This window comes from Coregonus clupeaformis, chromosome 36 (genome assembly GCF_020615455.1).
Source record: "Coregonus clupeaformis isolate EN_2021a chromosome 36, ASM2061545v1, whole genome shotgun sequence".
Taxonomy (NCBI): Eukaryota; Metazoa; Chordata; class Actinopteri; order Salmoniformes; family Salmonidae; genus Coregonus; species Coregonus clupeaformis.
In genome coordinates, this window is record NC_059227.1 from 2,214,145 (window position 1) to 2,226,529 (window position 12,385).

The 12,385-nt window shown below is 41.4% G+C and overlaps 1 protein-coding gene and 1 non-coding gene across 2 annotated transcripts in view; one reads left to right on the plus strand and one right to left on the minus strand.

The window, feature by feature from the left end:
• Positions 1 to 12,385, plus strand: part of adgb (androglobin) — a 94,391-nt gene that overhangs the window by 5,823 nt on the left and 76,183 nt on the right. The window contains exons 3-6 of the mRNA XM_041865892.1: positions 2,116 to 2,208; positions 5,634 to 5,705; positions 5,912 to 6,094; positions 9,655 to 9,794. Coding sequence (XP_041721826.1) covers positions 2,116 to 2,208; positions 5,634 to 5,705; positions 5,912 to 6,094; positions 9,655 to 9,794 — 488 coding nt within the window. The remainder of the gene's footprint in view (positions 1 to 2,115; positions 2,209 to 5,633; positions 5,706 to 5,911; positions 6,095 to 9,654; positions 9,795 to 12,385) is intronic.
• Positions 10,611 to 10,665, minus strand: LOC121553016. Its single transcript, XR_005997391.1, has one exon. It is a non-coding gene; the product is annotated as a U7 small nuclear RNA (small nuclear RNA).

Below are 12,385 nucleotides of genomic sequence, written 5' to 3' on the forward strand. Positions count from 1 at the left end.
TAGAGCAGTGATGTATTGGGGCTGTCGCTGGGCAACACAGACTTTCAACTCCCTCCAAAGATTTTCTATGGGGTTGAGATCTGGAGACTGGCTAGGCCACTCCAGGACCTTGAAATGCTTCTTACGAAGCCACTCCTTCGTTGCCCGGGTGGTGTGTTTGGGATCATTGTCACGCTGAAAGACCCAGCCACGTTTCATCTTCAATGCCCTTGCTGATGGAAGGAGGTTTTCACTCAAAATCTCACGATACATGGCCCCATTCATTCTTTCCTTTACACGTATCAGTCGTCCTGGTCCCTTCGCAGAAAAACAGCCCCAAAGCATGATGTTTCCACCCCCATGCTTCACAGTAGGTATGGTGTTCTTTGGATGCAACTCAGCATTCATTGTCCTCCACACACGACGAGTTGAGTTTTTACCAAAAAGTTATATTTTGGTTTCATCTGACCATATGACATTCTCCCAATTCTCTTCTGGATCATCCAAATGCACTCTCGCAAACTTCAGACGGGCCTGGACATGTACTGGCTTAAGCAGGGGGACACGTCTGTCACTGCAGGATTTGAGTCCCTGGCGGCGTAGTGTGTTACTGATGGTAGGCTTTGTTACTTTGGTCCCAGCTCTCTGCAGGTCATTCACTAGGTCCCCCCGTGTGGTTCTGGGATTTTTGCTCACCGTTCTTGTGATCATTTTGACCCCACGGGGTGAGATCTTGCGTGGAGCCCCAGATCGAGGGAGATTATCAGTGGTCTTTTATGTCTTCCATTTCCTAATAATTGCTCCCACAGTTGATTTCTTCAAACCAAGCTGCTTACCTATTGCAGATTCAGTCTTCCCAGCCTGCTGCAGGTCTACAATTTTGTTTCTGGTGTCTTTTGACAGCTCTTTGGTCTTGGCCATAGTGGAGTTTGGAGTGTGACTGTTTGAAGTTGTGGACAGGTGTCTTTTATACTGATAACAAGTTCAAACAGGTGCCATTAATACAGGTAACGAGTGGAGGACAGAGGAGCCTCTTAAAGAAGAAGTTACAGGTCTGTGAGAGCCAGAAATCTTGCTTGTTTGTAGGTGACCAAATACTTATTTTCCACCATAATTTGCAAATAAATTCATAAAAAATCCTACAATGTGATTTTCTGGAAAAAAAATTCTCAATTTGTCTGTCATAGTTGACGTGTACCTATGATGAAAATTACAGGCCTCTCTCATCTTTGTAAGTGGGAGAACTTGCACAATTGGTGGCTGACTAAATACTTTTTTTCCCCACTGTATATATATATATATATATTTAAAATGTATTTTCCCCTAACCCTACCACCCCTCCCCTAATTGGAGTAAACTAATGGACAACAACACTTATGCTTCTACTTCCAGCTTATACATAATATATACATTTTACGGACACAATGTATTTTACAATACTTATCTTTGTTTGTTTTTAATCCTATCCTTCAGCTACCATCAACCCCTCCCATCTCTCTCTGAAGACCATCCAGTTTGATTTCTATTTTGCCATGTATTTTTAACTGTGCTGTTTCACAAAAGTTCTGAACCTATATACATTTTACGGACAGTATATTTTACATGAGTTATCTTGTTGTTTTTAATCCCACCCTTCAGCTCCACTCAACCCCTCCAATCTGTCACTTAACACCATCCATATTATTGATCGATTGACTATGACTTTTCAAATCACCCAGTACTGCTATCTGCAGAGTTAGCTCCAGGTAAATGTTGCACTTCTTCAACCATTCCTGGACCTGCGACCAAAAACAAGCTACATATGGACAGTACCAAACAAATGATCTAATGTTTCGGTCTCTTCGTAGCGAAAACTGCAGAGCTGGGATGGTTGTATCACCCATATATATAACATTATATTGGTGGCAAGAATTTTGTATAATAAATTAAATAGAAAATTCAAAGTTTTAAATCCAGCGTTGTTTTGCGTATCAGTTCATAAACCATGTGCCATGGAATCGGTACATCGAAAATCTCTTCCCAACTATTTTGCAAGATATAGGCACAGCTGTACATTTTTTGGTCCTTAAATGAAACTGGTATACTTTTTTATTTATCACAACTTTCTTTAACGTTTCTTTGGTTCTTTGTCCACAGCCATTCTTTGAGGATCCAGAGGGAAAGGTCGAGCTGCCTCTGTCGCTGAAAGTGCACTCATGGAAGCGCCCTTCAGAGCACATACTCACCAAGGTAAGGGTACTTCAGGGCATGGCCTTGGATTGTGCATCACACAGTCTGCATCCAACATAGAGGACACATATGATGCACAGTACTAGATATACTCAGGGCCAGTGGTGTAAAGTACTTAAGTAAAAATACTTTAAAGTACCACATAAATACACTGCTCAAAAAAATAAAGGGAACACTTAAACAACACAATGTAACTTCAAGTCAATCAAACTGTCCACTTAGGAAGCAACACTGATTGACAATAAATTTCACATGCTGTTGTGCAAATGGAATAGACAACAGGTGGAAATTATAGGCAATTAGCAAGACACCCCCAATAAAGAAGTGGTTCTGCAGGTGGTAAACACAGACCACTTCTCAGTTCCTATGTTTCCTGGCTGATGTTTTGGTCACTTTTGAATGCTGGCGGTGCTTTCACTCTAGTGGTAGCATGAGACGGAGTCTACAACCCACACAAGTGGCTCAGGTAGTGCAGCTCATCCAGGATGGCACATCAATGCGAGCTGTGGGAAGAAGGTTTGCTGTGTCTGTCAGCGTAGTGTCCAGAGCATGGAGGCGCTACCAGGAGACAGGCCAGTACATCAGGAGACGTGGAGGAGGCCATAGGAGGGCAACAACCCAGCAGCAGGACCGCTACCTCCGCCTTTGTGCAGGGAGGAGCAGGAGGAGCACTGCCAGAGCCCTGCAAAATGACCTCCAGCAGGCCACAAATGTGCATGTGTCTGCTCAAACGGTCAGAAACACACTCCATGAGGGTGGTATGAGGGCCCGACGTCCACAGGTGGGGGTTGTGCTTACAGCCCAACACTGTGCAGGACGTTTGGCATTTTCCAGAGAACACCAAGATTGGCAAATTCGCCACTGGCACCCTGTGCTCTTCACAGATGAAAGCAGGTTCACACTGAGCACATGTGACAGACGTGACAGAGTCTGGAGACGCCGTGGAGAACGTTCTACTGCCTGCAACATCCTCCAGCATGACTGGTTTGGCGGTGGGTCAGTCATGGTGTGGGGTGGCATTTCTTTGGGGGGCCGCACAGCCCTCCATGTGCTCGCCAGAGGAAGCCTGACTGCCATTAGGTACCGAGATGAGATCCTCAGACCCCTTGTGAGACCATATGCTGGTGCGGTTGGCCCTGGGTTCCTCCTAATGCAAGACAATGCTAGACCTCATGTGGCTGGAGTGTGTCAGCAGTTCCTGCAAGAGGAAGGCATTGATGCTATGAACTGGCCCGCCCATTCCCCAGACCTGAATCCAATTGAGCACATCTGGGACATCATGTCTCGCTCCATCCACGCCACGTTGCACCACAGACTGTCCAGGAGTTGTAGGGCGGTCATACAGGCACACGTGGAGGCCACACACACTACTGAGCCTCATTTTGACTTGTTTTAAGGACATTACATCAAAGTTGGATTAGCCTGTAGTTTGGTTTTCCACTTTAATTTTGAGGGTGACTCCAAATCCAGACCTCCATGGGTTGATACATTTGATTTCCATTGATAATTTTTGTGTGATTTTGTTGTCAGCACATTCAACTATGTAAAGCAAAACGTTTTTAATAAGATTATTTCATTCATTCAGATCTAGGATGTGTTGTTTAAGTGTTCCCTTAATTTTTTTGAGCAGTGTAGTTTTGGGGTGTATCTGTACTTTACTATTTATATTATTTTACTCCACTATATTCCTAAATAAAATTATGTACTTTTTACTTCATACATTTTCCCTGACACCCAAAAGTACTTATTACATTTCGAATGGTTAGCAGGACAGGTAAAACCAGAGAAAATCGCTGGTCGTACATACTGCCTCTGATCTGGCCGACTCACTAAACACAGATTATTTGTTTTTTAAATTATTGTCTAAGTGTTGGAGTGTGCCCCTGGCTATCCGCAAATTAAAACAACAAGAAAATGATGGTGTCTGGTTTGCTTAATTTTTTATTTAATTTTACCTTTATTTAACTATGCAAATCAGTTAAGAACAAATTCTTATTTACAATGACAGCCTACTCCGGCCAAACCCAGAAGACGCTAGACCAATTGTGCGCCGCCCTATGGGACTCCCAATCACGGCCGGATGTGATACAGCCTGGAATCGAACCAGGGTCTGTAGTGACGCCTCTAGCACTGAGATGCAGTGCCTTAGACTGCTGCGCCACTCGGGAGCCCATATATAATATAAGGAATGTGAAATTATTTATACTTTTGATTCTTAAGTATATTTTAGCAAATATATTTACTTTTGATACTGAAGTGTATTTAAAACCAAATACTTTTTTACTTTTATTTGGTGACTTTTACTTTAGTCATTATCTATGAAGGTATCTTTACTTTTACTAAAGTATGACAGTTGTGTACTTTTTCCACTGCTCAGGGCCAGGGCATTCAAGTCGACACACTGCAAAGAGACTGCACAAGAACAGAATGTTCCACTAAACTAGGCTACATGTACAGTATTTCACAAAGTTCAACAGAGTGCTATAGATAGCCAGGTCACTCAGGGCCATCTTATCATGTAGTGTGCAGAAATGTATGGCTGTTATGTCTCTGTCTCTGTCTCTGTCTCTGTCTCTGTCTCTGTCTCTGTCTGTCTGTCTGTCTGTCTGTCTGTCTGTCTGTCTGTCTGTCTGTCTGTCTGTCTGTCTGTCTGTCTGTCTGTCTGTCTGTCTGTGTGTGTGTGCAACACTAAGCAATTAAGCTTCCTCTTATTTGTATTAGTGCTTACCAGCACAGGTCATGGGGCGTCTTCCGCTCAACAATGTGAAGAACGTTTAATTCATTCTGTATAAAATGAAACGCACAGGAATACGCAATCAAGCACAGATGTGGCACTGCTGTTCTGTCTCTTCCTTCCGCTCTTCACCATCCTATTCTAGAACCCCTTCATTGACGGAATGAGTTGAGGTTTTGGTTTTTATGTACGGTTGCCATGGCAGTGGAAGGGCTCTCCTTGGAGGGAGGGAAAGAGAGAGTGAGAGATCTTGAAGGCTATCTCTCTATGATCGGTGGAGTCTTTAATTCGTATTTGATTAGTGGGCTGGTGGAGTCTCTTAACTCTCTAATCCAATTTTGGTTGCAAACATGTCCTCTTGAGGAATCCTGGAAAAACTATGGTGGACTCTTTTAGCTAAGCATATTTGAAAAGTAAAATAATTGTTTCATGAATATTTCAATTTTACATGGGTAACCTGTTTTTCAGAGGGTAATCTAGTAAACTTCCCAATGCCGTTTTACAAAATGTGTCTGTGTAATGTTTCATTTTGCAGTTCAGTAACTTTCAGAACATCATTGACTGCACAGAGCCCAGGCGTCCATCACTTTAGAAGTGGGAAAGGGGGTTGTTTGATGCATCATAGAAAAGCATTGTTTCCATTCCATTATTTTGTTCCCATGTTAAAAACATATCATGCATTTTATACTAGCCTCCGGTAATAGTGGAGAACGAATCATCATTTGACCTGACCGCAGCCAATGAGCACCTGCTCTGCAGTGAGGTAAGCGCTCTCCACACACTTTACTTGACTTACCTTTTCGTAAAGGCTTATCACACTGTTGTCATCTAACAGTGATTTCTGATGGACAGTAATGAATTACATAGGGACACTTATAGATTAAGTGATTGATTGAATTGGTTCATTAAAGTAATTTAGTCATTGATCAATAGATTGTTTAGTTTTTTCCATTATGTCCCTCTCCCCAGCTCTTCAGGTGGATAGTGAGTGAGATCTACATAGTGTGGAAGATCTGTAATGGGACGTCAGTAGAGCAGGGATCTGACGTCTGGAAGCCTTGGGAACACATCTACTCCCTGTGTAAGGTGGTCAAGGGCCACATGCCTCTCTATAACGTCTATGGGAAGTACGTGGTCAAACTCTACTGGATGGTGAGTGATAGGTGTAGTCAAAACAGATTATAGGCCTAGTTTCTCTGACCCAGTTTAACCCTGCAGTACCCCTGGATTCAGTCTTCATTGAGAGCACTTTTTAGTCCAGGAATATAGGCTTAATCTGGGTCTGTTAATCTGGGACTGTGGAACTGGTCTGCCCTATGGAGTATAGTATTATTAGCATGAAATATTTTCCACTTTACAAGATACAGTAAATGCTACTCTATTTGTAGCTTCCAAGTGTTTTAATTTACCCTCATGTTCTTACCATGTTAAATCATGTCTGAACGTCCCGCATACCCTGAGGTTGTTAAGACACAAACATATTGTTGTATCCAAACTCCACCGGTCAGCTAATTTCCACCTGTTCACCTAGGAGAAAAAGACAATCCATCATTAATTTCAGAGGGCTACACAGAGAATAGAGGATGCAGCCCAGCCTCATCCACTCAGGCACGAATCAATCAGTCTCGCTGCTGTGTTAATGTGAGGAGGCTTTGCACATCGTCTGATGAATTGATAGGGTATAACAGGAGTCATCTGCCTCAGGATATCAGTCAGTGGGACACTTTTATGACAGCAAGGCGGTGGCACTCAGTCATGCTATGGGTCTTCCTGTATTGTGGGGTAATTCCAAAGCAATGTCAGTAGTCGGTATGAGGTATGATGATACATACAGTGCAGGCTGGTGGGAGGAGTTGTAGGAGGACCGGCTCATTGTAATGGCTGGAATGGAATAATGGAACAGAGTCAAACATGTGGTTTCCATATGTTTGATACCGTTCAATTGATTCCATTCCAGCCATTACAATTAGCATGTCCTCCTATAGCTCCTCCCACCAGCCTCCACTGATACAGTGCCTGCAGAAAGTATTCAAACTCCTTGGCTTTTTCCACATTTTGTTGTGTTACAGCCTGAATTTTAAAGGGATTACATTGAGATTTTTTGTCACTCGCCTACACACAATACCCCATAATGTCGAAGTAGAATTATGTTTTTCGTAATTTTTTACAAATTAATTAAAAATTAAAAGCTGAAATGTCTTGAGTCAATAAGTATTCAACCCCTTTTTTATGGCAAGCATAAATAAGTTCAGGAGTAAAAATTTGCTTAACAGGTCACATAATAAGTTGCATGGACTCACTCTGTGTGCAATAATAGTGTTTAACATGATTTTTGAATGACTACCTCATCTCTGTACCCCACACATACAATTATCTGTAAGGTCCCTTAGTCGAGCAGTGAAGGTTTTCCAATGCATCGCAAAGAAGGGCACCTATTGGTAGATGGGTTAAAACAGTTTTTTTTATTAATTACACTTTGGATGGTGTATCAATACACCCTGTCACTACAAAGATACAGGCGTCCTTCCTAACTCAGTTGCCGGAGAGGAATGAAACCGCTCAGGGATTTCACCATGAGGCCAATGGTGACATTAAAACAGTTACAGAGTTTAATGGCTATGATAGGAGAAAACTGAGGCTGGATCAACAACATTGTAGTTACTCCACAATACGATCCTAAGTGACAGAATGAAAAGAAGGAAGCCTGTACAGAATCAAAGGCATTAAAGTAATACTGCAAAAAATGTGGCAAAGCAATTAACTTTTTGTCCTGAATACAAAGTGTTATGTTTGGGGCAAATCCAATACAACACATTACTGAGTACCACTCTCCATATTTTCAAGCAGAGTTGTGGCTGCATCATGTTATGGGTATGCTTGTAATCATTAAGGACTGGGGAATTTTTCAGGATAAAATAGAAACAGAATGGAGCTAAACATAGGCAAAACCCTAGAGAAAAACCTGGTTCAGTCTGCTTTCCACCAGACACTGGGAGATGAATTCACCTTTCAGCAGGGAAATAACCTAAAACACAAGGCCAAATCTACACTGGAGTTGCTTGAACCGTGAATGTTCCTGAGTGGCCAAGTTACAGTTTTGACTTAAATCTACTTGAAAATATATGGCAAAACCTGAAAATGGTTGTCTAGCAATGAACAACAACCAACTTGACAGAGCTTGAAGAATTTTGAAAAGAATAATGGGCAAATGTTGTACAATCCAGGTGTGGAAAGCTCTTGAGACTTACCCAGAAACAATCACAGCTGTAATCACTGACAAAGGTGCTTCTACAAAGTATTAACTCAGGGGTGTGAAAACCTATGTAAATTAGATATTTCTGTATTTCATTTTCAATACATTTGCAACATTTTCTTGGGTGGTGAAGATAGGCCTATTACATTTTTATCAAATTGTTGGATTTTCAATGTCAAAAATATAAGTTTTTGAACATAAGCGTATCAAACACAGCAATACGAAAGGGATTGTGAGGTATAGGAGGAAGAGAGAGTGTAACAGTTAAACTCACTGGCATGCATGACAAGATTGGAGGCAGCAGCTCCCGTGCCAACACTAGCATGCTAACAGATGGATATGGAGACATAATACGCCATCCCCTCGCTTCCTTTCTCTCTTCCCCTCTCTCGACTCTCGCTTTCTCTCATCACCTCTCGCTCTCTCGCTCTTCCCCTCTCTCTCCTTGTTTATCTCTCTGTCTCTTTTCCTCTTCCTCCCGCCCTTTCTCTCACATACTCCTCTGCATCTCTCCCTCTCTCTTCATGAAGTTAGCTCCTTCACACCCTGTCCAGTCTCATCTGCAGAAAGGTTGAGCAGCTCCTGAGGGGGATGATTAGGATGGGGGAGGACAATGAGACCGAGAGAGAGGCACAGCTGTGATCAGTCAGTCAGATTACACTGTGCGTCTAAAGACTGATGCTGCACGTCACTATATTTCACTGTGTAACTCCCACAGACAGCCAGTGGACATAGAGAACACTGATAGGCTGCCTGTCTGCCACTGGGTAGAAGAGAGAATATGGATTCCTAGAAGGAGAGAGGCAGGGTAAATGGAATGGTAGGTGTAGGAATGTCCATCTTCAATAGCTAAATAGGTTAGCTATATGAATGAAAAATAAATGGGTTTCCTAGGAAGATTTTCACTTAGCAACTGTGCTGTGTGAAAGTGTCCCAGCTCACCACTTCTCCATCTCTTCCCATCTGTATTTAATAACTGTAGTGATGCTCTCTGGTGTTTGTGAATCATACTCAAGGGTGCTGCAATCAAATACAGTACCTACATGACAAATGGACAATAGATGTAATAAGGACCACTTATATAGTAGAGCTCCATTTCAAATAGCATTGCCTACACAGTGCTAGTACAGACCAGTCACTATTGGATTAGTCCCTGATGTTTCAAACAGCAAATCGATTGAAGTCAACACTCCCATATTCTACAGTTTTCTCAACATTGACTGCCTGGTCAGTGGAAATTGGATTATATCCAGCCTATTAAACAAATCTAAAGAATAAAGAACGATACACTGAAAGTATTGATACTGTAATGGGCTGGTAAATGAAACTCACTGTTTCCTCTGTCAATTTCCAATTTCTATCGCTCTCTCTCTTACTTGCCCTCTTGCTCCCCACCTCCCCTCGCTCTATTGTTCCCTCCTCATCTGTTGGCTCTTTTTTTCTCTCCCCCATCTGTCAGGGCTGCTGGAGGAAGATCACGGTGGACGATGCGTTGCCATTTGATGAGGACAACAACCTGCTGCTTCCTGCCACCACCAACCAATCAGAGCTGTGGCCCATGCTGCTGGCCAAGGCCATCATTAAACTGGCCAACACAGAGTGAGTTCAACCATAGTTAAATCCTACTGAAACCTCAAAACCATCCTAAAGAGGGGACACAAACCAACAATCAACTTCAATTACAGGGGGGGCACAAACCAATGACTGTTTATATGAATGGACAAAGCAATCGATCATATGACACCAGCCACATGAAAAAATAAATACTATAGTATTAACTGTAGTGTTTTTGTGGACTTTACTGTAGTATTCACTGTAGGGTTTTTGCAGACTGAAGTCTGCAGAAACACTACAGTGAATACTGTAGCATTTACTTTAGTAAACTGTAGTATACTGTAGTATTTACAGTTGAAGTTGCACTATGCAGAAACCGCTCCACCATTTCCTGGTTGCTAAAATGCTAATAATTTGCCTAATTTCAGTTTATGTGACAAAATAAGAGAGTATAGTGTAGAGAATAATTGTACCATCTAAACCGCTGTGAAATATATTTTATATTTTCCATAACCAAAAATATTGTTGTTTCAGAGGTTTGAAGCTGGTGTATAAAACCGAAAGAAAAGACGCAAAAACAAAACTTAAGAACGGGAAGCATAGAAATAGTGGACATAGAAAATATCTACTGCTTCTTAGACTTGCTTTCAAGTAGAATGATAGATCTATACTTATATGTGAATTTGATCGGGTCTCACAAAAAGTTTAATGTAGTGTTTTTACAGATTGTAGTATACTGTAGTATTTACTGTAGTGTTTTTGTGGACTGTAATATACTGTAGTATTTACAGTAGTGTTTTTTCTGACATTACTGTAGTATTTACTATAGTGTTTTTATTTTATTATCTTTGACATAGAAGTAGAAGCTTTCTCCTTGAGGAAACCTACTGGAAAAATACTAAAAGAGAAAATATTCCATAACCTGTAGGTAGGTAGGACTATCCATTTAGAGCTTCTGCTCTTTTCTATAACGTTTAAGGAACACAATATATGGTCTATACTTGGCATGTAGGTTTCTTACTTATGGGTGGCACAAATTGGGATATGTGGGAGGGGAATGGGCAGGGTATATGTGGCGCAGTGGTCTAAGGCACTGCATCGCAGTGCCAACTGTGTCACTAGAGATCCTGGTTCGAATCCAGGCTCTGTCGCAGCCGGCCGCGACCGGGAGACTCATGGGCGGCGCACAATTGGCCCAGCGTCGTCCAGGGTAGGGGAGGGAATGGCCGGCAGGGATGTAGCTCAGTTGATAGAGCATGGCGTTTGCAACGCCAGGGTTGTGGGTTCGATTCCCACAGGGGGCCAGTATAAAAAAAATAAATAAAAAATATATATATATATATATGTAAGTCGCTCTGGATAAGAGCGTCTGCTAAATGACTAAAATGTAAATGTAAATGTATATGCAAATGAAATACTATAGTATTTAATATAGTAAAAAAATTAGTGTTTTTGAGAAAATGACTAGTGTTTACTTATAGTATTCTACAGTATACTACAAAATGCTATAGTAAGTACTACACATAATCGAGGGATACTACAGAGTGTGGTATAGTATTCTACAGTTTAATACAGAATTGTAACAATAAGTACTGTAGTGTTCTATAGTAAACTGTAGTATTTATTTCATTCCTATGTGAAGACTCAATGGTGCATTGAAGCCAAGTTAAGTCGGTTAAGACGGCGTCTCATGGAGACAGAACATGCGCTGTTTGAGCTACTCCAGGAAGTGACATTGCAGTGCTGTCCCCTCTCATTGAGTAACTCAAATTGAATGCCAAATGGGGTACAGGAGGCTGCCATCAGCAACTAAATTATCCTTAACTTCTTCTGTGTGCGATTTTAAAATAATCGGTTCAAGGACATACATCTGGTGTATTAGAAGCAATTATTGGCACCATGATTGTCTTAAAAAATATATATTTACACAACGATTGACCACGAAGATTGCCATTTTTCAATTCACTATAATAGGGGATCCTGTTATCTGCAAACAATGCCTGCAGTACCAAGGTCGGCATTGAACTTCCGTGGCTTCAATGAGAGGTGGAAGCCGTTCTCCCCTGGCACACACCCTATTATCAGTCCTTAGTACTACCACGGTGCTTAGAAAGTACAACTCACATGTATTTTTTGTATAAAAATAAATAAATAATAATAATATAATAATAATAAACAATTATTATTGGATAGGACAGAAGTTGAGAGGGAAGGAGAGTGTGCTGAAATTCCAGTAGGCCGGAATTGAACCCATGCTGCAGCGATATATGTGCACCCAGTGTTTCACCTACATTCGTTTAGCAGCGGTGCCCTGCTGCTGCTAAATCATTGCAGCCACTCTAAAAAGTATAATAAAAAAATGAAGAATAAATAACTGTAAAAAAAATGTGTAGTGTGTATATATATATATATATAGAAATATTTCTGCCGCGCTTTTAAAGGGATAGTGCGAGATTTTGGCAATTAAGCCCTTTTTATTCTTACCCAGAGTCACATGAACTCATGGATACCATTTTTATGTCTCTGCGTGCAGTTTGAAGAAAGTTTCTAACTAGCATTGGCGCAATTACTAACTAGCATTAGCGCAATGATTGAAATTCTATGTTCCCGTAGACTTCCAGTCATTGTGCTAATGC